Source organism: Aptenodytes forsteri, unplaced genomic scaffold (assembly GCF_000699145.1).
Source record: "Aptenodytes forsteri isolate BGI_AS27 unplaced genomic scaffold, ASM69914v1 Scaffold8, whole genome shotgun sequence".
NCBI classification, from domain to species: Eukaryota; Metazoa; Chordata; class Aves; order Sphenisciformes; family Spheniscidae; genus Aptenodytes; species Aptenodytes forsteri.
The window spans coordinates 6,199,392-6,223,857 of NW_008796218.1; the positions used below are offsets into that span (position 1 = coordinate 6,199,392).

General features: G+C 39.7%; 1 protein-coding gene across 1 annotated transcript in view; it reads right to left on the reverse strand.

Annotated features, from left to right (window-relative positions):
- Positions 1-20,956, reverse strand: part of ST5 (suppression of tumorigenicity 5) — a 106,184-nt gene extending 85,228 nt beyond the window's left edge. Inside the window, exon 1 of the mRNA XM_009288800.2 lies at positions 20,877-20,956. Coding sequence (XP_009287075.1) covers positions 20,877-20,956 — 80 coding nt within the window. The remainder of the gene's footprint in view (positions 1-20,876) is intronic.
- Between the last annotated feature and the right edge of the window lie 3,510 nt (positions 20,957-24,466).

The window sequence follows — 24,466 nt, forward strand, 5'->3', positions numbered from 1 at the left end:
TAACCTCCTCCCTTTATGGTTGACTTTGGGATTGTGACAAAAACAAGACAGAAAATACTTCCCAAACTAAAAAGTGAATTTGCATTATAAAACTGTTTGAAATAGGCTCACTCTCATGAACATGTGCTAGTGATGGAAAAGTCCCAGCATTTAGAGAGAATGAGGCAATAAAATCAAAGTGGATGAATATCACGAAATGTTTAAAGATAGAACAAAAATAGAAACACCAATTATTTTTCTGTTTGTACTTCTGATTTTTTTTTTCCCCAAGGAATTTTGATACTTTCCATTTAAATAAAAATTGAGACCGTATCAGAACTAGTTACAAAATGATAGGCCACTAGGACTGTGAAACAAAAAGAAGATCAAGCTCTGTGTGCTGTTTTTAAAAGCTCTAGTTTCTGTGCTCCCAGGAAGTACTGCGTTAATGATAACAATCGTGGGATGCATTTGCAGGAGTGCTGTGGTGAATTCCTGCATATAAGCCCCCTCCAGACCTCTGGGTCTTTGCAGCCGATTCATGAAGAGAAGTACACAGAAACTCAGCTAACTGCAGTTGAACTATGTTTTTACGGCTCAGACACAAAACGTCTGATTTACACCAGTGAAATTCAGGAGTCATTCTGCCAAAGTAAATTACACGAAGTGGCAACTATGCTCTACAACTGTACAAAAAAAGGGCAAATAAATCAAAGCTGATGAGTCAGGTCCTAAATACTTGAATTAGACTGGATCTGTAAAGCAAAGACAGCAAGAAAATCTGACAATGACAAATGACTATAAAATAAAATGTGATCAATCAACATGCACTAGGTACATGCCTTTGCCAAGAAATTTCTAAGGGTGAAGAAGATAACAGGAAATTGTGAAATTATCTAGACTGAGAGGGCTAGATTCCCTGCCGCTTTAGATTTATGGCAGTCTTCTGCTCTGTTACAAGGCAAGTGCAGGATACTTCTTAGACAATGCCATGTTTAAGCCTTTTTCACCCCCTCCGTTCAGATACAAATGACTACCCAAAGCGCAGAAGATTGACTAGCCTGCACTGCACCTTCCATCAGAGTGATCAGAAGCTGACTGCACACGGAAAAAAATCAAAAGGAATAACTGAAATATCAGAGTGCCATTCTCTCTTTTCCACTGAAGTACAGTGTGTTTCATAGTACCATCTCTCATTTTCTCCTAAAAAAAAAAAATATGATTCAAAGTTGAAAAACTGAAGCCTCCCTCATAGTTACTCTTTTCCCATAATATGTTCTGAATGATAATTTATGCAATAGATATTTCCACTGTTATATCTCCACTGCTACTTAGTTTTAGTATGTTCTGGAAATGGTTCGGCATGTTTAAGTCTCACCTGCTTTCTTAAGATCTTGGGAGTTGTGCTGGAGAGAGAGTGGCAACACAGCAAATGATAGCATTTTCTTAAATCAGGCAGAATGCACAAGCTCTTATTTGTCTATTTAAGAACTGCCAGTCCTTGAAACTTCTTCTTTAGCAGCATGTCTAAACATGACTGTTCAAAATCCCAGGACACATGGAAGCTCTCACCATTGCTTTTTCAAAGCACAGGTGATTTTTCAACATGCTTGTTTATCTGCCCTGGAATCTCAAAGCAATAAACTCTGTGGAACTAATTCTACCAGTGCTTTGCAAGTTTTCTACATTTACATGCACACAATTTGGGAAGGGTTAAAAATGATTTTTATAAATCGTGATGCTTAGTTTTTAACATATCTGAGGCCATTCTGCGTTTGGCAACCTCCAAGTCTGGAATCCTGGTTTGGAAAAGCTGTTGTAAAATAGGTTCATCCCTTTTCTGCTCTGACAAGTCAGAAAACCTTACGAGGTCACTGTATACTTTACTGAAATACTCTGTACCCAAAGGGAAAAGAACTGAACTGGAAGCCAGAAAGTCTTGAGTCCTGGCTGCACACTAATCCAGAATACAGCCAAGCCTGCTTTCCCTGCTTTACATATAAATCAACTTCTAGGTCATGCAAAACCTCATCAAATAGACCTAAGAATAAATATCTAATAGGGACAGAAAAAGAATGGGAATTCAGGACTCCATCCCATCCTTAACAACCATTCTCAATCTCATCCACTCAGAGAAGCTGCTTTCAGAAAAATACAAAATCCATTCTTTGCCTCTCCTACCAGTATCCAGATTTTCCTTCCAGACCCACCAGCTTAGCTCTGGTCCCCAATGTGCTGCCAATGTCCAGTGAGGTCTTTCTGTAGAGATTTGCTTTTTCCAGTTTTCTGGTTTTGTAAAGTAGTTTATTTAACACAGTGAGAAAGCATCCTAGAAGAGCAGGTTATAAAACTGAAAGCCATTATCCATCCGTCTGCTATGAAACAGGCATTCTTAATTTCTGTCATCATTTCAATTGCTAATATCGTAATCCAGCAAGTTTGAGGCCTGAGACATCTGCAGAAAATACAGTATGTCACAACAGGATAACACTAAAGTGATTGAAAAGATCTGAAAAAGTCTGTGCTGCTTCTGGAGCTACTGCACTGCATAGGAAATAAAATCAAATAAAGATTAAAATAAAAAGAAAATTAAAATAAAATACAATAAAATAAAAATAAATAAAATTACTTTTAAAATACCAGCAGAATAGAAGCTCCTGCATTATCTCTGTGAATCCAGAACAACCTCAACATCAGCCCTGTCTGAATACAGCCCATCCAACCCAACTCTATCTGACTGCCATGCACTTGAAGCTCGTGTATTGTGAAGGTAGTTCACAAGTAATATGGACTATCTGAGGCAGGGGAAAAGAAGGAGTAATTCTGATCTTAAACTTTGTCTAAAGAGTGCTCAGGCCTCTGAGGGGTCTCATCTCTGACCAGTAGCTGGGTGCCATCCTGTTGTCAAGACAACTGCAGCAACCCAGTTCAACTTTCTGCAAACTTCTCCTCTGTAAGCAAAAAGCTGAAGCAATGGCATACAATCAGCACATTCAGGTTACATGACGCTAAGAAAGCTTGTTTGTCCTCTGAAGGGCACTTTTTGTACATGTTTCTATCATATGGATGACGTAGTCTGACAGCTTTTTGTTTGTTACTGTATTACTCTTATAATGATAAGACTGGAGTAAACGCGCCCTTGCTCTTCATCTTTAGCTTCATTTTATAAGTTTTACCCTCTCTGCTTTGTCCCTTAGAAGAGTTGATTTCTACCTGCCTAGATCTCCAAAGATCTCTGTGCCTAAAACTTGGACTATTTTTCCAACATAATAAAGGGTATTACCTTCCTCTGCAAACTTCCCAGTCGCTTAGTTATGCAATTGCACCCTGACAGTTGTCTGTCTCTCACCCATATGTTGACATTCATTGCAACCCTTGAAGATGGCCCAAACAGTTTTCCTAACAAAAGTTACACTTTTTTTTTTTTTTTTTTTTTTTTAAGAACAAGTCCAACATTCGTAACAGACTTTGTAGAGGGGAGCACTAGTAATATCTCTCACAACACATGACTTTTATGTGAACAACTGCAAGAACAAAATTACATGCAGGATGTTTTTCAGCACCTGAAAAAGCAGAAGAGAGAAGAACCAGCTGATAAGTGAAACATGACTCGTGGAGGTGCCGAAGCAAGGGAGAGGGAAGGAAACACATGGACACTTGCTGCTTTCTCAAATACCAAAAATACGTGCTCGAGTGATACGTAACACTTCTTATGTTCAGAAGAAACAGCTAGTACAGACTTGCAGCACAGTTTTGGTATCAGGACAGACTGAGGGTACAAACAGCATTTCAGAAGGTGCCACTGCCTGCCCTAAGTTACACTGACCTGTAAGCTGTGAGCTGACATCCCTCGTATCATTATATACAACCCATCCAAACCTATACAACAGACCACAGCTGCACCACCTGACATTCACAGATACACTCTATGTTTTACAGACACTATGGTGAGAGGAGCAAAGGAACATAACTACAGGTGAAATAACATAAAATACACATTAAGAGTCTACCCTGTACATGTTAATTGAGTATATAACGTGTGTCATCTTTGGAGGCTGCATCCTGCCTCTGAAGGAGGAAAGATTTGAAGGTTTACAACCCTGGCCTCTCTTATCATCATAATTTTCTTTAGTGGCTCTGACCTTATGGAGTGCAAAATAAATTCCAGCTATGACAGACAAACATGACCCTTGGTACATGTTACAGTGTGCATAGACTTGTACAGATTAAGAAGAAATTGAATACTTTGCTTGAATTTAAGAGGGAATTTTCTTTCAGTTTCACTGATGGCCCTTTTTCATTCACTTTCTTTAAATATCTATGAATCAGGGTTTGATGTTCTTCTGGCTTATGTCAGCACAAATCAAGTTACTAAAGAGAAGTTCCTAAAGATGCAAACGGATGCAAAACTTGTTGTTATAGGAAGATTTAAGGCATTGATCTGGTGCAAATGCACACTTACGAAAAACAAAGTTTCAGTCTAAATAACATTTGCACTGAAAAATAAATTAGGTTACTATATCTGACTGGTTACTGTATGCTTCATTCTACTTCGTTTAGCTAAACAATCCAGGAAAAGAAGAAAATGTGTTGGGCATAACCACAACTGAGTGTCATATGAAAGGCTTTGCCAGCCAAGAGTTGTTGGGGGTTTCTTTAGTTGAACACAGCTTTGAAAAAATCTTGGATCTATTTATTCCCCAATCTGTTGACAGACACACATAAACTGAGAAAGAAAAAAAAGAAAAAAAGCGCCAAGCTATGACTTGCAATGCTTGTTGCTACCATACTCATTTACCTAAGAGTCCAGGCAAGGCCAAATTTAACTTGACCAAAGGCTACCTCTGGCCCTAATTCAGTTTCACTGAATATTAACAAAAGAGTGATCAGCCAGTGCTCGAGCACTGCACACACCAATATTCAAAAACACAATCTAAAGGAAACTTTCCAAAAGATTCAGACATTGGCTTCTCTCTGCTTTTTACTGACCATATCAACAGGAGCAGAGTCAGGTCAGGGAAAAACACTCCCCATCACTTTCTTCACCGTGATCAAAGGTAACATAAACGTGTACATTACTCACCCAGCTGAAATGAGCCTCCCAGACCACATTTCATCACCACACCTACAAGAGCTGTGGGATCTCAAGCCTAAATTTGAAATCAGGATAATATCTGGGGGATTTATATTTCCTTTTATAAAGATTTCATTCTCACAAGGCCTTAGCTTCTTATAAAACTGTGGATTTAGTTTTATGCTCTTCTGTTGGCCTATTAGGTTTTATAAGGACCTGGCCAATACATTTTTACTTTTCATATCTTATGTGGGAATTTGCATGTATTATAACGCTGAGGATGAAAACATTTTGCTACCACTGACATGCAACAGGAATGCTGCAGAGTAATAAGGAACTGCAAGTTTTACTTAATTTAGAGCAACTAAACTTTAACTTAGAGCAACTAAAAGCATGTAGACATTTCTTTTATCACCCATCCTTTCTTTTCAGGAGAGAGCCAAAAATAAACCTCATGTCCCTACAGGAAGATACATAGATAGCATCAGGCAAAGCTATGCTTTGATAGCATCAAGAAAATGAAAATGTTAGGAGCAAATGAGGCAATACCAACATCTGTGTATAAGGCAGCAAGAAAAAGCAACTAGCAATGTTTATAAGCTCATCAGCTGTGAAAATATTTGCTCTCTAAAGACTACAAAAACTAACAACAAACTCCTTGCAGTAACCCATGGGCTCTCAACTAATGAATACTTGAAGGAACAAACTGAAGTCCAGATTCTGACCCTAAGTTACATCTCTTAGAGCCCCCCAGAGTTTGGCCCACAATACCGTTTTTTTCTTGAAAAGCACAAACCCGTAAGACTTCTGCTATTTATTCAGTGAAAAAAACCCTCAAGCTGTCTCATACCCCAGAAAGTAAGTTTCTTAGAAAACATATTTTAAAAAAACCCTGAAACCAGGCATCAAAATCAACACACAAAAGTGTGCCAGCAGCACTGCATTTAATACCAGGTTTCTATCTCAGCAGTTAGACAATATGTAAGAAAGCACAGTCATTGTAAGCTATATTCAGCCTATGTATAAATAAAAGTATGGCCTCTCCCTAATGGACTAACACTTTCTGTACAGAAACCCCAAATTTAGCTTAGTATGTCCAAAGTATGCACCCCAAGTATGCCAGAAAAAAGGGTGTCATTCCTCATACTCACTGTCATCCAGGGGCATATCTGGGGGGGGAAGAGAGCAGCGGCAGAGTGCATGGGTATGAATACTGCTGCGTAACTTAAAAATCACCTTTAAAATTTAAAGAGGAAAAAATGGAACCTTATCAGACTAGACAAGAAACATGCATTTAGCCATGCAGAGAAATTAGGTTCTGTCTGAGAGCAGGAGAAGTAGGGGCAGGAGGGGAAGAAAGGGGCTGTAAAAACGAGTTTTAGTCCCACAAGTCCCTTGTCCTATACCAGAGCTGCAAACTCTGGAAATCAAAGCTAAATTGCTATCTTCAGTAAGCAAAAGGCTTGTGTGAGTTCCTGCCTATGAGTAGAAAGCCCATCTACTGCAAAACCAGTTCTAGGAAAGGACATTAAAGAGTTCACTGCTATGGCACTTCATGCTCTTCACTTCTGCTTTATTTAGTTTCCTCCCCTCGTGCCTCTGACAAGCACACAACTGTGATCGCTTCAGCCTACCGATCGCAGACTTACTCAGAAGCTCTTCCCTCCTGGAAAGATGCAGAATGGAGACGGAATAATTCTGCTCTCAGTCCCTCGTGCCCTGCCGTAGCCTCCGTGCTTCCTGAACGCTGCCTGCTTTACTTGTCAAGCAACAAATGACACATGGTCTGAGTGTGTTTGTCAAACCTCTGTCCCTTTGTATGCTTAAAGGGAGGAAACTGGCATTAATGTTTAACAAAACTAACAGTAGCAAAGCCTTTCTCTGCAATCTGACATGCTGACTTTGAAGGGACAGGTGTGTGAGAAATCTGGCAAGCCAGAAGCTTCCTCCTGGTTGCCCATGGCTTGGAAAAAAAATCTTGTTTTGTTTGGGTTTTTATTTTAAAGTTGCAGGGAGCAACAGTTTACAATTCATTCCTGAACCTCTGAACTAGGGCAATCCAGCTGCCTGTTGCTAAAGAAATCATAGAAGCTGTATCAGATACCAAACCACATGCATGCAGACACAGTGAACAAGCCTGCCAGACTCAACACGTACCTTGGAAGTCCACATGTGTGACAGTACTGTTTGACAGGAAAGGGAGAGGTTAAAAATCCACATTAAAATGCTTTTAGGTCTCTGCCAACAGTTTCAAACGGACACAGGCTATCTGCCATCTGCCCTATTTGCCTATGTTGACATAAAGTGGTTTTCCAAATCAGCAGCAAATCAAGGGGGTAGAGGTTTCATGTGAGAGCAGTCTGATTATTGGGCATTTGTTCAGTTGTCTGTACTGACAAGCCCTCTTATGGCCTCAGCTGCTGCGCAGCTGTACAGCTGCTTCCCTGGGTAGGCGTCCGGCTGCACAGAAAAAAAAGGTGAGGCAGCTAGAGTTACCTACACTGTGATAACAGGAGCATTAACTGACACTACGCGTACCTGAACATCGTCAATACTACCCCATCCCAATCCACAGATGTCCCCTGTACCAGCAGTCCATCTGCCTGCCAGCATTAGCTGAAAAAAGACCTTCTGATGTTTTGCTAGCAGGATTTGAAACACAAAGCATTTCTACGCTACTGCCACTGCAATGAATTCCATTTTCACAGTTCAAATAGTTACGTTATCTGGAAAAAGATTACTTCTGAGAAATTCTGGTGCAAAATGGGCTTATTCTATGAATCCAAAATGCAAAATACCATTTTCATCTATTAGCTGCTGTTAATTGTTTGTCATAAAGGTGTACTCACTGTACAGCCACAGTATTGTGGATGGCCTACACTGAAGAAGTTACCTTGCTTTGCAATCCTAACATTTTCTTTCTATAGCTAAGGAGAGAAGAAAACAAATTAATTCTTTTGGTTTACTCCAGGGTTTTTCTACAGCTCCCTCATAATAAAATATTAACACACATATGCATTAAAGCTCATCGTTAATATGACAATCATAAAATATTTCCTTTTTTCCCCCTCTACTTAACTCTTTCCTATATTGCTTTAACAAAGTGCTTCAAGAGTAACATTTGGGCACTCTAGACAAAATTCCCGTATCTGGATAATAACTAACCTGCAAGATATTTAGGCTCCCAGAAAAAGCAGTCAGGTTGTCACAGGAACTGACATTCCCATTCACTATAATAGAATTTTATGAATTGGCTCAATAAATAAATGAATAAACACACAAAAAAAGGAGTGATATTTGACTATTAGGAACATCATATCTTTTACAATTGTTATAGTTACTTGTGCTTTCAATACTGAAGTTCATCGTACAAGATGCCTGCACCTTGCTGCCTGTTGTTCAACAGTTCCAGTGGGTAGATGTTTATTACATTCCCTTGTGGCACACCCCTATTTTAAGACCTCGGTTTAGGACCAGTTCTATATAACAGGAGCTGGCCAAAATGGAAATAATATCAGAATGTGTGATGTGAATCGTTACAGAAGTTTTGAAAAAGCCACATCTAACGCAAAAGATAAAGATGGATGACCCAAAAGTCCTATGCATAGCTAAAGTCTACAGGCACACTTTTGCAAGTCCTTGGCTCTGTGCTGATAGTGACATTAGAATCATCGAGACTTGTTGCCCTCCTACGGAGAAATTGAAATATTAGCATTACAATGTAAAAATGTTTTGCACATGACTTCTATGCTATATCCCCTGCGGACTTCTGTCTCACTGCTAATCACCACCCAAAAAACAAATTCACATAAGACTCCTGCTCTGATTTTCTGATACTGCATTAATGGGGACTCCCATAAGTGTTTTAGCAAGTATCTTGCTCGTTGCTTTTATTCACTACATATCAGTGCAGTAAAAGCACTAGAAAGACATCAGAAACATTTCCAAAACCACGCCGTTGTAATAATTTGCTGCAAAAATATATAACAGTTTAGTTCATGTCTTAGTACTACTGAGTACACTAATGAAATTTAGTGATTAAACAAATAAAGATTGCAGTGTTAGTCTAAGTAGTCTTTGTACTGGAACAGAACACAGTTGCATTAAAAATGCCACTTTTAAGTCTAACCTGTCAACTACAACTCTCTGCTTTTTTAAAAGACTTGTTACTTTTCATTTTTTACTTTCCAGTGTTCTTAGCAAACAGAAACCTTAATAGAAAAGGCAATTTTAATGACGATGTATGATATGCTGCATATAAAAGCGTAAAGCATTCAAAGTGGCATGAGAATTAAATTACAATGGGAAGTAATATGCCAGGAAACATTCCTGCAGCCTCCAAGTAATAATAAAGCAAACGTGATCTGAAGCTGCATGAAGCAAAATGCAAACAAAATTTTGTTTTTTTTTTTCTCCTTTAAAACCTGTGCAAATTGCAGGGATATATTAACACAACTTCCATCTAAGAAAAAGTGATTTGCTTAACTGGCAAGTGCATGTAAAGTACGTAATGCTTCTTCCTGAACAGACATCTAAAATTAAAGTGAAACAAAATAGCCAACAACAGAAATGGAATAGCAAAATCCCCCCCCCAATTGTTTGAGGAAGCCCAAAGGATGTATCCAAAAGTAGGTCCATTTTTTCAATTCTATCTCTTGAGCTAATTTGAAGCTGTTACCTCTTCTTACAAACCATTCTTCTCTTACTTCCCACTGCTGACGTTTCTGTTCCTGATGATAGTAGGTACCCTCCCACCTCCCATGGCCTAGTTCAGAGTTGAGCGGCCAGAGCTCTGCATCCCAAACACACCTCCAACCTCACAGAGTAAATAACAGCTTTTATTCCTTTCTGAACCAAATGTAACTTTGGGCTGCTGGGAACTGACCTGCTGAAAATTTGTCAGCTGCACGGTTCAAGCTGTTTCTGCTTTTAAAGGAGTACAATACTTGCTAATAGATTTCACATCAGTTATTCGGTTTCCACAGTTGTTTGGCAGAAGCTTATTTGTATTGTTTTCTAAACCTCAATGGTTAAAAAAAAAAAAAAAAAAAAAAAGCAGTGTCTCACCATAGCTTCAATAACTTAGCATATTGCTTACTCTTAGCAGAATTTTATTGAACCACTATTCTTCCTATTCTCAAGCTCACTATCCAAATATTAAAACTTGATTCTTTTCTAAAGTAACAAACATTTTCTACAGGGTTTGTTTCACAAATTCATAAAGAGCTTAAAAGATTCTCACTAGTATTTCTGAGCAGTAGGCACATACTTTTGGCAGGAAAATACATCTCGGCAGTTTAGTGCGGAGCGCCTCGTTGCCTTAAGCCACGCTCAGCTGGCAGGAGCTCTCCCTCAGCGGTGGCGAGCGGTCCCGGCCCTGCCTCATCGGCCCATCGGCTGCCTGGCACAGGCAGGCATGTGTCGAGAGCACATTAGCTGAAGTCACACCACTGGCCTCTTGGTGCTCTGACAAAGTCCCTGAGGGCTGCTCTGACTGGGAAAACTGGAAGCTGTCTTAGCCCAGGCTACCCTACCACTGATGGAGCAAAAGAAGCTTTTATTTTAAAATGTATAAAATGAAGACGTTGCTCCCTGCTTTAGGCATACGTAGCTCACTCTCCTTTAGAGCACATTAGCTGAAGTCACACCACTGGCCTCTTGGTGCTCTGACAAAGTCCCTGAGGGCTGCTCTGACTGGGAAAACTGGAAGCTGTCTTAGCCCAGGCTACCCTACCACTGATGGAGCAAAAGAAGCTTTTATTTTAAAATGTATAAAATGAAGACGTTGCTCCCTGCTTTAGGCATACGTAGCTCACTCTCCTTTCCAAGCTGGTCTCACTCCTCCCCCGCCAGAGTCCCTTGAAAACAAGAACATGTACACCCATATATGCATGAAACGGGAACCACTAACCTACCAAACCATGCACAAATCTCCCTAAAGTTGTGCAAAACCATCAACCACTTCTAGACCCACTGCCTTCCCTGTTGCTGTTTTCTGCATTTACACCTGCATGTCCCCTCCAGAGAAAGGTTTTCACTGAGACACACCGCTCTTGGTGGGTTGTTTTGGTAAGCATTTCAGCACGCAGTTGAGGCAGCAGCAAACACACCAGCATTTTTTTCCCACGGCATATCATTATAACATAAATTGAATTGGCATCCAAACATCCCACTAAACTTTCTATTAAGCATGGATGGGAACATCATCCACACAGAAAATTTTATCCAAGTGTGAAGAATAGAATAGCTATCTATAACCAATGTTTTATGGGGACTCCTTTAAACCATGCAATTAACTGTAGAGCCCAGGCAGAGACAGCCTTTCACCTGTAATTGCACTGCAGCCATCCACAAAAGGGAAAGAAGCAGCTTTTCTATCACCCCAGCAACACTGTCCACATATTCGCAAAGAAAGAATAAGAGATGAGAGAATACTTTATCATAATTATGCTAAGACAATGGCAATCACACATAATTATTACTGGAAAAATTGTACGCATTAGAGTTTCAAATAAGCTCAAAACCTCGCTGTTTTAGAACTACACAAGGAGCTGAAGATGCATCGTTTGACCTCTAAGTTACTGCTTTCTTCACGGTGCTCTCCATTTAGAAAACTCAGGACATGTAATAAATATCATAGTCTTTAAATTTATATTTACATGAAATACCTAAATACAAAAAAAATCATGTTGTTTATCTTACATTTCTATTAATATTTTTCTTACAGCAGGATCAGGGCTCTAGCGTGGTGGATGCAGAGTTACCTCCCTCACCACGCTCTGTTGCGGTAATGGCCAGGGAGCTGTTCTGCGTCGGCCTGCCTTACCTGCCCCCCGAGGCGTCCAGCCCCAGACGTGAACACAGCATTAGTCGTGAGATAATTCATTTGTCAGTGCAGGCAGACTAGACCGCATCTGGATGAGTGACCTGACAATAAATTTGGACAGTGTCTACAGTTTAACACAGAGCTGAAGGGCACTGGTTTGGTTTGGGGTTTTTTGTTTGATTAGGGGCGGGGAGTTACAATAGCAGAAAGATTGAAATTATACGAATTAAATTAAAATCATATTGTTACATATCAGGTAACAGCAAGCAAAAGGCACTAGAGTTGCATCCATGAACTGATCTCTCTAAATGAGAGAAAAGTACTGCACAGGCATTGCCTCTCTGAAGACAACAGTTCTCCCTATACAGACAGGTTTTTCTCCTGACACAAGATCACCTTTGAAATGAAAAATTTACTGTGGAAAGGGAGTAGAGCACTCCCAGGACAAGCCAGCAGAGCAAACAACTGCCTCTGCCACCCACACTCCAGCACTGACAACAGCAGAGCACTGCTTAACCTCAATGCCGGACATATCTGCACATTCTTTTATTTAAGAATACTCGAGGTCTCAATTCCTAAGGCAAAATATTTCTAGTCCTCTGCCCAGGCCACAACCACATAATCCCTTCTTCAAAGGAAACTATCTCAGTTGGGTTTATTAATGCGGAACAAGAACTAATTTTACTTTTAAATGAATATATATACTTGCTGTGAAACTGAATGAATTTGGCTTGACTAGGACTGATTTTGGAAGTGATTGTACATCTCAGTTTTTTAAGGCTGAAACACAGACATGAAGTCTTCCTTTAACTAAGGTTTTTCTTAAAGCTCTTATTCTTTCTGCCTTTATCAGAGAAACGCAGTAATTAAGCACAAGACCTTGATGTGCACATGAAGTAGCTGAACATGGACATATGTGCACAATGGGGACAGGTAACCAACCCAAAACAATACTTCTCCTAGTAACCAACCCAAGCAATACTTCTCCTGCACAGCCCAGCTTTGCTGTGTTCTGTCATGCTCAAACATCAAGACCGCTGCTGTTAAAACAAACAAGAGAGGTTCTGTTTGCTTACGCAAATGCAGTGATTATTTACCAGGTTCCCAAACAAAAGAATCAGGGTGGATACTGGAATACAAGAATACCGCTCCAGGACTCTGCTGGCTCTGCTAACACCTCGAATCAGTCCTCCACAGCCTTGTACCTCCTGCCGTCATCTGTAACACCCCAAAGCAAGAAGCAAGCACAGAGCACGTGCAAAGACCTGTTGTTCCAAAAGGGGAGCATCTGGCCTCCCCTCTACATGACTGATGATGGCTATACAGAAGCTGAGGCCCTGGGGAAGCAGGTCCAGATCTGGCCTCTGGTTTAGCTAGCAGCAAGTGAACACATCAGCCTGAGGAGCCTTCCCTCTAAACTTCCAACAGTGATTTTACCTATGAACAACAACAGTGAATAATCCTGGACTCATGATAAAGCTGGACATAACACTAGCCCATGGGCTCACTTGGTTAGGAAATATAAATCGTTATTTTATTTGACATTTAAAGAATTACAAACAATTCAGCCAAAACACTCTTTAGGTACCTCTAGAGTTATATTATCTAGATAGTCATTTGGTTTATGTGGTACATCTCCATTGCCTTCACTGGAGGTAAGCTAGCTCCTGTCAATTAAAATTCCGTCCCATTAACTTAAATTCTGAAGAAGGTCTGAGCCACAAAGCCAGTGCAAACATATCTCCATGCATGTTAGACTAATGAGGCTGACAAATTGTTGGTAACAGCAGGAATGGCTTCACACACTGCTGGGAGATATAAACCAAAGCCTGTATTTAGAGGTTTGTGGGTACCCAGCTCAGTTCTTCCCAGGCAAGGAGAGAGATGCAACTCAGTGATCAGATTTCAGTTTTAATCAAGCAAGAGTATATTTGATTCAAAGATTCAACTAAAAGTATTTAGAAAGGAGAAGTTTTATGAACGTTATTAGACTAGGAACTTAACAATTTGCAACTTTGTGCTCACAGCAATTTGGAGATGTAATCCTTTGCTAGCACAAATTTCTGATGCCTTGCTATACGACCCATTGACATCAGCACCCTCAGTTTATCGTGTCATTAAATCATGATTGCTCAGCTGGAGAACATTCTCCAACTCAGTGAGGATGACACCTTTCCTGTGCAGATTGGGTGGAAAGACAACAGCCCACATCACAAAGCCAATCCATGCCGAAACTCACATGATTCTGGTGACATAGTTTTCCTCAGATGCATAGCCTCTGAGAATAGTTTTTCTCAGACACATACTCCTTTTGCACAAATGGAACCAGGATCGGTTTCTGCTTTGGCTAGCTTCCCAAGTCAAGCCCAGAGACATTAAACTAAAAAGATGTTTGTTCTAGCTCATTATGGCAGTCCCTCTATATATACTACTAAAGTCACCACACTAGTAAAACACTTGCTTGCAGCAAACTTGGTTTTTTTTCACTGTAAATGGTATACAAATGTGCTTAAGCTTTCAAAAGTTCACTCCTAAGTCTTGATTTGTGAAACTCATACGCACACATTTTAAATGTGCTTTACATGGGATAGACTTTGTACTGTTCTGTAAGAAATTGGAGGACAATCACCTTTACTTGCTTTTCAAGACACTGAGAATAACTGTAATGACATTATTCTGAGATATCTTGTAAAGTGCATATATTGCTTAATCAAAATATCTTCCTATTTTTGTCTACATTAAGTATTCCAGTTACAAAAATAGATATTAATGTGTATAATTTTTTTTCCAGATTAACAGAAATTTAGCCAAAAGCTATTAATCGAGAAAGTACATCAAATCAATGTCTAAGTAATCCTGTTTGCAGGAATATATTCTGTGCTTACAGCAGAAGAACACTGCTCATATTTTTAAATACTTTTAATTAGCTAATTCATTTTAAAATCCTATCCTATAGTAAAAATGTGTCTTTTAATATTTATACTGTTTCTCATTCCAAGACCGTCTGTACCAGGACACCACCACCTGGCAGGAGCACAGTTCTACTCTTTCCAGCTCTGCATCCAGCTCGCAAGGTGGGACTCATACACTGGGCACAGCCTGAGCCACAGAAGATGTTGAAGGTAAAGGGAAATTCTGTTACTCACTCACAAATACATTGGATGAAGTCTGTATCTCCAAATTCTGAAATTACTTACACCTCATGCAATACCCTCAGATAAAAAAGTTTAAATCGATGAGCTCCTCTAAAAACAAACACTTCCTGTACTCCAGTAGTATACTGCAGCAGGTGAGAAGGCTCAGGTTAAGTGTATAAAAAAATGCCTTGAGATCCCAAGTTAAGAGATGGCATATTAGCCAGAGGTGAAGACATTAGGAATGATTTACAGAAGTTATGTAGCCACACTTACTGTAAACATTTTTCAGCTCTTGACTGGTGCTTGTCGCATCTAGCATCTCAAACTAAGTTGCAATTTTAAGTTATAATGACATTTTAATATAGAATTATTTTGTTCAGTTTCTCTGTTAGACTAAACAGATTACAGGTTTTAAACCCATATTTTGTTAAGTAGAGCATGACCTCATAAACATAACTATAGGCCTGTTTTAATACAGTCTAGTGTCAGGGTGATTTTTAAGTAAAACAGAGCTGGTAGTGCCATTTCTACATTTACCTTTGTACTGGAGCAAACACAAGATTAGGACAAATACTTTATAAATTAATTCATTAATTCAAATAAAGTTTCTGCATAAAACACACAAACTCCAGATAAACATTAAATCATTTGCTAAGGGAAAGCAAGCCCACATTGTGGGAAGAGAGCTACAAACAAGCTGACTTCTGTTCTCTTAAGGTTTCCTCAGAGTTACACTGATCGTCTTAAGTATGGTGCAATCAAACCAAGTAGTCATTTGATGCAAAAGCGTCATGCACTAGTTGCAAGCATGCTATCGGCCCCTTTGTCTCCCGTTGAAGAGTTAATAAGATTTCACAGAGCTGCTTCCTGCCAGAATTGCTAAGAAGTCGCTTTCAGCTACACGAGGTGCTTTCCTAACCTCCTGTTCCTTGGCGTTCACATCAGTGACTCACAAGGAAGGATTAAATTTGTGTCCTTGAAGTTCACCAAAAGCCAGAAATATATTTTGTAAGTATAATAATCCTTTTGCAAACTCTAATATTCACTTCCTATAATTGACTCTTGTTCCAAACAACATCAGAATGTCCCCACTGGCTTGGACCAAAGAGCACTCCTAGTCCAGGCTCTGTCACTGACCGTGATGGTTAGCAGGTGCCTAGAGAAGAGAGGAAGAGCAAGATGAACATGCAGTGCTACTTAACCAGCTTAACAATCAAAGGCCTAAAGACTTGTTGACTCACAGATTTTGCTTCTGTGGCTAGAAGCCTTTGGTAGGTTTTTCTTCCATGAATTTGTCCGATTGCAACATCCTGTAGCAGTGAGTTCCACAGTTTAAAGACATGCTGCAGAGAAGTATCTTCTTTTCAAATTGATTTCAACCTGTCGTCTTCTAGTTTCATTTGATACATATTAGTTCTTAAATGGAAGGAGATTTTTTCCCTATTTACCGTCTCTGTTCTGTGTATCATTTCAGAGACTTGTATTACTCCTTCTTCCCCTCCACTCCTTTCCTTTCCAGGATGAAGAGTCCCAGTCAATTTATTCTTGCCTTGTAGTGAAAGTGTTCCATACCTTCAATCACCCTAGTCATCTTTCTACAATATTTTCCTATTCAGAGCACAGTCAAGTTTGTCTCACCTGACACACAAAAATGTCCATTTGTAACAAGTGGTGAATTAACTTCAGATAACTTCTGAAAGAATTAATTTGTGTGCATGTTTATTTAAATCACCTCATTTTCTTCAGATCCAAAGGTTTTCCCCTCCTGTGCTCACAGCAGAAACCTGTGAATCCCATAACCAGTTTCTCAGGTGAGACTCACGGTTATCGTCCCAAATAATGCCCTCACTCTGCTCTCTGTCTTTCCCTCATTTTCTAAACTGCCATTAGCACAGCTCTGATGGAAAAATGGCTGTGGTGCCTCATGCCAATGGATCCACACTCCAGTGAGGACCAAGGGAATCTTTGTTACTGCAAGAACCTTGATGCTTGCAAAGCATGCAGTTGTATAGATGTTTACTTGTAGGCACCTCCTTTCCACTGAAGATTTTTATGATTGAAATTTAAATCCATGATCTACGAGGGTCTGATTCACAGCCAAAGTAATTAGAAAGACTTCTATAGGCTTTACTGACCTTTGCTTCTGACCCATAAGGAAACACAGAAGGTTGAACCAGATGGTGACACTATATCATTGAAACACACCTTGCGTCTTGCAACAATAAACCACACCAAAACTAGAAAATATTACTAAAAAGATGTCTTAGCCACCAGGAGACTAATACACCGGTGTTATGCCAGTATCAGCACTTACTGAAACTCTACCCCCACAAATTATAGGGAAAGCACATCTGCAGATTTCCAAATCTCCAGTCAAATCCCATACTAAACGGAGACAATGACTGTTCAGTTTAAATGGATCTTTGAACATGTTTGCAATAAATCCCACAAGCCTTAAACTTTTATTATGCCAGCACTTACTCCGCTGATTTACAGTCTGACTAAAATGAAGAATCATCATGGTTGACTCAAATAACATCCTCTTACAGGGTTTCACAAAGACAGGTGAAGAAGATTACATAAGGCAAAATAATGGATGGAGAACTGGTGCATGACAACCTATTCATCTCCTCACTTGTCATGCAAGTGCAACTCAAAGATTTTTCTTAGCTTCAGGTCCATACTTGTACTTACAAAATCTTTTCCTGACAAATTCTAATCAAAACAGATGGTGATGATAAGGAAAGACAGTTTATTTGACAGTTATTATCCAATAACTTAGTATCCCACAGTACTTTCTAAGCTATTCAGAATGGAAAAGATTTTAAAACAAAAGAGTAGGTCCAAAGTTTACTAAAGTCTAGACCCAAGTTCCCAGCACCAATCTGTCTGCACTGATGGAAGGATGATAAACAACTTGAGAATGCCAGATATCATTAGGGATCTGGTTTTAATATCCACATATGAATATATATCTAGAAATTCCTCTAGCTGCTCTCCCCCCCCCTTTATTTTATGTTTTTACTGTTTTGTACTAAGAGATGCCAAACGTACAAACTAACAAACTGGGAAGCATACAAGGATATCAAGTCCATTTCTGTTGAGCTTTAACACAGCGTAATATGCCCAATAAAAGACACTAGAATGGTTGCTGGTTATCTGTATCTTTAGTCAACTGCACAATTTAAAAAGTGAAAGGAGCACAGCACCAGGGGAAAGAAAGGCAAATCAACCTAATAAAAGATATAGACATGGGAAGGGTGTGACAACGCCACAAAGGAGGTCACTAGCAGAGACAGGACTAGGGTCAGGGTTCTACCTAAGGCTCTTGATTATTAATTCACCACTACTTTGTAGGCCAATCTATCCCTTGGCAATCAGGATGAGGCCATTTCATCCAACTCAGGAAAACTGCCTGGAATTACTGCAATTCAATAATATGTGTAGATAAGTGGGAAGGTGTGGCAGAGAGCTGAAAGAGAAAAATAAGTTATTAGATACAGAAGGCAATGCAGAGGCAGCCATATGTGCATGCAATATGGAAAGACAACCAAAACTGAGAACAAAGCTGGAGTGTTTAAATGCAAAACAGAGATGGTAATTAAAAAGAGGTTTTCCTTTAAATAAGAACAGAAAATAAATAAACTCCATTGCTTCCATCCTGAAAATCTCAGAATTTAGTTTATATTTTCCCTTTTCCATTGTTTGTGGTTGGAAAAGTTCAGAATACAATGGCAGGTATGTATTAAACATCACTTTCATGCTGACCTACGGCTCCCTGCTAGGATCAAAGCCAGCTCTCCTCAATTTCTCTGTCTGAACTTCTCCATCTATGCCGGCTATTCTACCTGGCAGCTGCCAATACAGGGACTTTTTGCCTCTGACATTTCATTTTCAAGTGGACAAAATCAAACTGTAATTCTGTGATTTACTCACCTGAATCACAGTCTTTATTAATGTATTTGAAACAGCAAAGTTCTCCCAATATAACCCTCCTATGCACATACTGTACTGCTGCCAGCTAGGAGTAACCCTGGTACAGTTTATCAGGTGTGGTACCTTCAGTCAGGTATGGCTAGAACAGATGCCTGGCCTGGCCAAAGCGATCAGAGCATTTCATTGACATTGGTGCAACCCACGCTCCTATCCCAAAGTGCCCAACAAATAAATAGGACCTCCACCGCTTTTTTCCTTACAACATTCATTTCTGGGCACAGACTTATTTTACTGCAGCCTACTTAATGCCTTACAGAGCTACATGTTGAGCTTTTGTAAGGCAAAGAGCGTCTTCCTTGTTTCTATGTCCAACACCTACCATAAAGGTATCACTGCAGTACGGAGACTCTACAAGGTCAGTGCAAGTTATTTGCATGTTCCTACTCTATGCTGTTTATAATGGGGTTAAAGTCTTGTTCTGAGCCAAAACACAAGAAAATTGAAGACATTGGCATGTTATTGTGTAAGGTAGTGTAGAACAGCCCCGCAAAACAGAATAGGACAATATATCCGTGTAAGAATCCCCTGGAGAGCTGGATAAAATGCTACAGCAAGGACAGAGAGATATGTCAACAGATACTTCATGCATTTGAAGAAAGACCCTGCACAGTTTGTGTGGCTTTCTGCTCACCTCACTAAGATGACACCCGAAGTCTAGAGCTTTGCTCCTGTGTTCAAACGGTTAATTCATAAAGGTTCTTTAATCCAATGGCTGTCTGAACTTTCCCAGACAAAGCATACCAAAGGTGCCCTAATGGGACTGCAGATTTAAGTGAGGGTTTTGCAACTGTCAGTCCCAGAATGAGAGGAGCTGCTGAGCTTGTCCTGTGGGAAGGCCATCGGCTGAATCAGTCAGCATTACTTTGTAAAGGCTGTGGCTGAGAACAAAGACTCCTTCTGACACGGATATGTGAACTTGTTGGCTGCAGGTGAGTTGTTTACTTGCATACCAAAGCAATATTGCAAAGCAGAGTTGCCCAAAGAAAACTTCTTGTCCTCAGAACACTGCCTTTGATCAGTGTAAACCGAAGGACAAGGGAGCAATAACTGACTCTACTCTTCTTGCCATTTCACCGTACTAATTCATGAGTGAAAGGTATCTGTTATTTACAGGCATCTGCATCACTGCGTGCAGTCACATCACAGCCTTCTGATGGACTGGAACTTTATTAGGATAGTGTTTCTTAGCCACAAGTAAACATGCACATATTTGCAAGCACACTTTGTTTTCTGGTCTAGTCTAAACAGACTGATTCCCTCAGGATTGCCAGGCTTGGGGACTTAAGGTGTCCTTGGCTACAGTTTTCCTGTAGCTGTGAATGATTAAGCTGATCTACTTACTCTGTAAATGACTTAATGCTACAGAAAGGAGGACAAATAAGCAAAGCAAGAGAGATGAGCCCTGTACTTTACATTCAGCCCTTTCACACTCGCTGCCTGACCTGCAACAGGAGGCAGTCTCTGCCCACCGTCTGTCAAGGCAGGTACAGCAGAGAAAATGTGACAGAAACCAATACAAAATACAAACTGGAGTTTGGCAATGGAGAAAAGTTGACATGCAGTCATATGGCCAAGAAATTTAGTTCAAACCTCCTGAGGTCTACACGGTGCCTTCCACACAGGTCCTTCCTTGCAATCACTTTCATCATAACCAGCCGGCAAGCAGCAATAGCCCAACAGAAATATGCCAGAAGCAGACCTTTTTTCATACCTCAGTTCCTCCAGTCCCTACCAAAAAATTCTCTCAGCTCAGCAAAGCTCTCTCTGTGTCAGACTAGAGGTCGCTTACCTTTGAACAGAGATTTTGTTCCAAATACAGACAAACCTTTCTCAGAATCTACAAAGCCTGCAGTTCACCACTTACCTATCCAGAGTGTCGTGAGGCACTTTACTCCCTCCAGCTCTGCTGTTGACACTGGCATTCTTGTTGGCAGTCATGGTCATTTCTGCTTTCTAGAAATGTGGATATCTGTGAGAAGAAAAGTCAATTAAGCTTCAACAAGCCCAAATTACAATTAACCTTCAAGACTGCTAGAAGTACTATGCTGTGTAAAGGCAGAACTCCGGGCTGCTTTTCATTCTATAAAATGCAATCAGTCTAATTATGATCCTGAAAAACAAAACCCTACCTCTCTACTGCTGCTCTTTCACATCCACAGCCAAGTTTATCAGACCCCGGTGTTATAAAGGGATATATTTTATGGGAATTAGGTGTATGCTTCAGGTTCTGGCATGTCTGATGAACAGAGCTTGATACCGAGTTAATGAAATATCACAGGTTTGGTGTGGTTCTTCCATCCACCAGTATACGTGGAGAATGCAGTAACTGCACTGTGTGATACTTGCAAATACCATAGCTATGACTGGCATTTTGGCCACACAAAAGCTATTCCAAGGAACGAAGAAACTTTTCGCAATTTTAAAGTGTGGCTCTATTATGTAAATATTTTCTAATAGTGAAATATATTCAATAGCAAATATGTTGAAGATAATTTTCAAATCTGCTTATGATACAAAAATACCTACAAATGGTTTTCTCTATTGGCCCCATGATTCTTTAAGTAAAGCTGTCTTAGGACACTTTTAAGACCTCAGGTAATATAAAGAATCATTACTAATTCCTAGTTATTTCCTGGTAAGTTGGTAACAACCCAAAAGCTGTAAATTTAATTTCAGCCATGGTAAAAACCCTATATATCCAGTTAAGTGCCCAAAAGATGGGCCTTACTTCTGTAATGTTGCTGCATACCAGCAAAGAAACAGCCCAGTACCATGATTTATTTTGCCCTCATCACTCCATCTTAATAGGAACACCATGCTGTGACTGAAGGGAGAATATGATGATATGGATATGGGCCAGGATGTAATCCCAAGGATGTAAAAGTGGTAACCTCTGCTGGCACGCACTCTGGGTGGTTTCTGAGATGCTCCTTAGTTTATAGACTAAAATATCTACCATGGCTTGCAGCACTGCCACCCAGGGTCTGACCAGAACTACCAATTTTTACAACCATTAATGGCATAGTTAATGCAAAAATAAGGAGTATTACAAAACTTCTTGTTTACTCAAACCCACAGTAAGTCCAGACTGCTTGAGAAGCCAACTGTAGTTGCAAGCTGGGTACTGACAACGCACAAAATCCTTGTACAAACAGACCCATCGCAACGAGGAGGACATTCTCTAAACCACTTTATTCCAAACTGTTCTGCCACAAATAAGGTCAGAAAATCTCCTGCAGATTGCAGCTCCAGCAGCAGAGTTAATCATGCTGGCCACAGACTCCAGGTCTACTTGTCCTTCTCCGATTGTCTTGTGTGTATCGATTTTCCCAGATTAAGTGGAGATTTTTTTTCCTAGTTGGTAACATTTTTTCTACACTGAAGCTCCCCAAATTCCTCCAGTGTCTCAGTGTTATTGCTAGTGTTACATTATCAAGATAACAGGACTGTAAAGAACTGCCTGTTCCGATTGGAAAAGGGCTTGCTTGGGACAAGAAAGGAAACCTGCTGATGCTGGCCAAGCTTTCTGGGACTGTGCATTACACGGGAATGCCAGCAGCTTTTTTAATGTTTTTCACTCACCAGTTCAATGCCTTTACTGTGTTAAATCTGAATCACTTATTAGCAATTAAGGTGAGAAAAATAAGAGATATAAATGTGGCATAAGGTGAATAACAACTGTTAGCATGCATATGTTACATTCATTTTCCAAGATTTGCTTTTCTGTTCAAGACCAAAAGAAGCTGCGTGGGCCCTCAAAAAGATGGGATACTGACCTGGCACATAAAAAAAAAAAAAAAAAAAGAAAACAAACAAAAAAAAAACAAAAATAAGAGATATAAATGTGGCATAAGGTGAATAACAACTGTTAGCATGCATATGTTACATTCATTTTCCAAGATTTGCTTTTCTGTTCAAGACCAAAAGAAGCTGCGTGGGCCCTCAAAAAGATGGGATACTGACCTGGCACATAAAAAAAAAAAAAAAAAGATAGAAAACAGCAACATAAAAGCACACTAAGAGTCCACTTTTGCCATACCCAAAATCCAATGGAAAAAAAGTACGCATACATACGCATCAGGATGTTTGCTTTTCATGGTAGGTTTGCCCTTCTCAAATTTCAGCTTCCCAAAAGGTTGATAAAAATCATTGCGGTCGATATAAAAAAAAGTGATTATTTAAACCCCACATTTCAAAGCTACCTTAAATGTCAAATAGGCCAAACTGGTTTGTTTTCAAGCAAAAGAGGAATTGAGTTCTAAAAGAAAATTCCACAAGATACATTAAATTTAGTGACATAAGTGTGTTTCTTCCCACGCAGTTGAGACTCTAGTATATATGGTGATATCAACTGACTTTTCTATGCAATTTTTCTTTAATACTTATTTTGCATGAATATTTTACTGCAGGTGATGCTGGTATCATCCCAGCATATGCAGACAAAATCCAAATAACATGGCAGAAAAACAGTCAATCAACAATTTACAGAGGTGCCTGGAAGCAAGGGCTGAATAAAATAAAATAAATAAATAAAAAACCCCCCACCAACCCCAAAAGAAAAACAGAGACAGAGAAAAAAAGTCAACTAAATTTTATGGTCATGTAGCAAGTTATTTCAGAGCCTTCAAACGAGTCTTGACAGCCCTGTAAGTTTATGTGACTTATTATATGGTAAGAATCACATCCCTTGGGCTTGTGTGAGAGCATTCTCCATCACAGTATTTGCAAATTATTCTTCACAAAGCAATGAAAACCAAAATCTCTCAAGTATTATGACATACTGTTAAAAACAAATCCAAAAATAGTCATGTCGCACAGATTCCCCCGCATTGCCTAGTTAACCATCTAACTACACTTTGGCTAAAAATGCAGAATTCTGTTTTATTTGTAAATGTAAATAACTACTCTGAAACCCTTATTTAGCCATAATTTGTGCCTTACTCCAGGCGTGGTCTCACTAATTTCACTAGGACAACTCTCAAATGGGTAATTTAATAAGCCCAGATGGTAGAATGTGGACCTTCTTCATTATTACATCCATTTTGTCTAAAACCTCCACAAACCGTTTGGCAGGATCAAAGAGTAAACACAACAGACAAATACAAAAAATGGTGTGATGGCAACATGGGATCTGCTGCTAGTACCAGGCAAGGTTCATCATCCTCACTGAAAATGGCTGCTGCAATGCAGATATTTCCTAACAGATTTTTATCATTGCAGGAAGCCCCAGTGACAGAATATTCCTTATGGACCATCTACCCCCCCTCTTAAAGGTTTCCTTCTACTTCCAAAATGGTACAAATGAAAGTGTGGCCTGGAGCTTTTTTTACAGACAGATGGGGCACTGAAAACCATCACACTTTGTGCTAGTGAACCTTATAGCATCATTGAATCTTTAATTCCATTAACAGGTATTAGCAGGGGAGATGTAAATCCTATGCTCCTCCCGCCCCT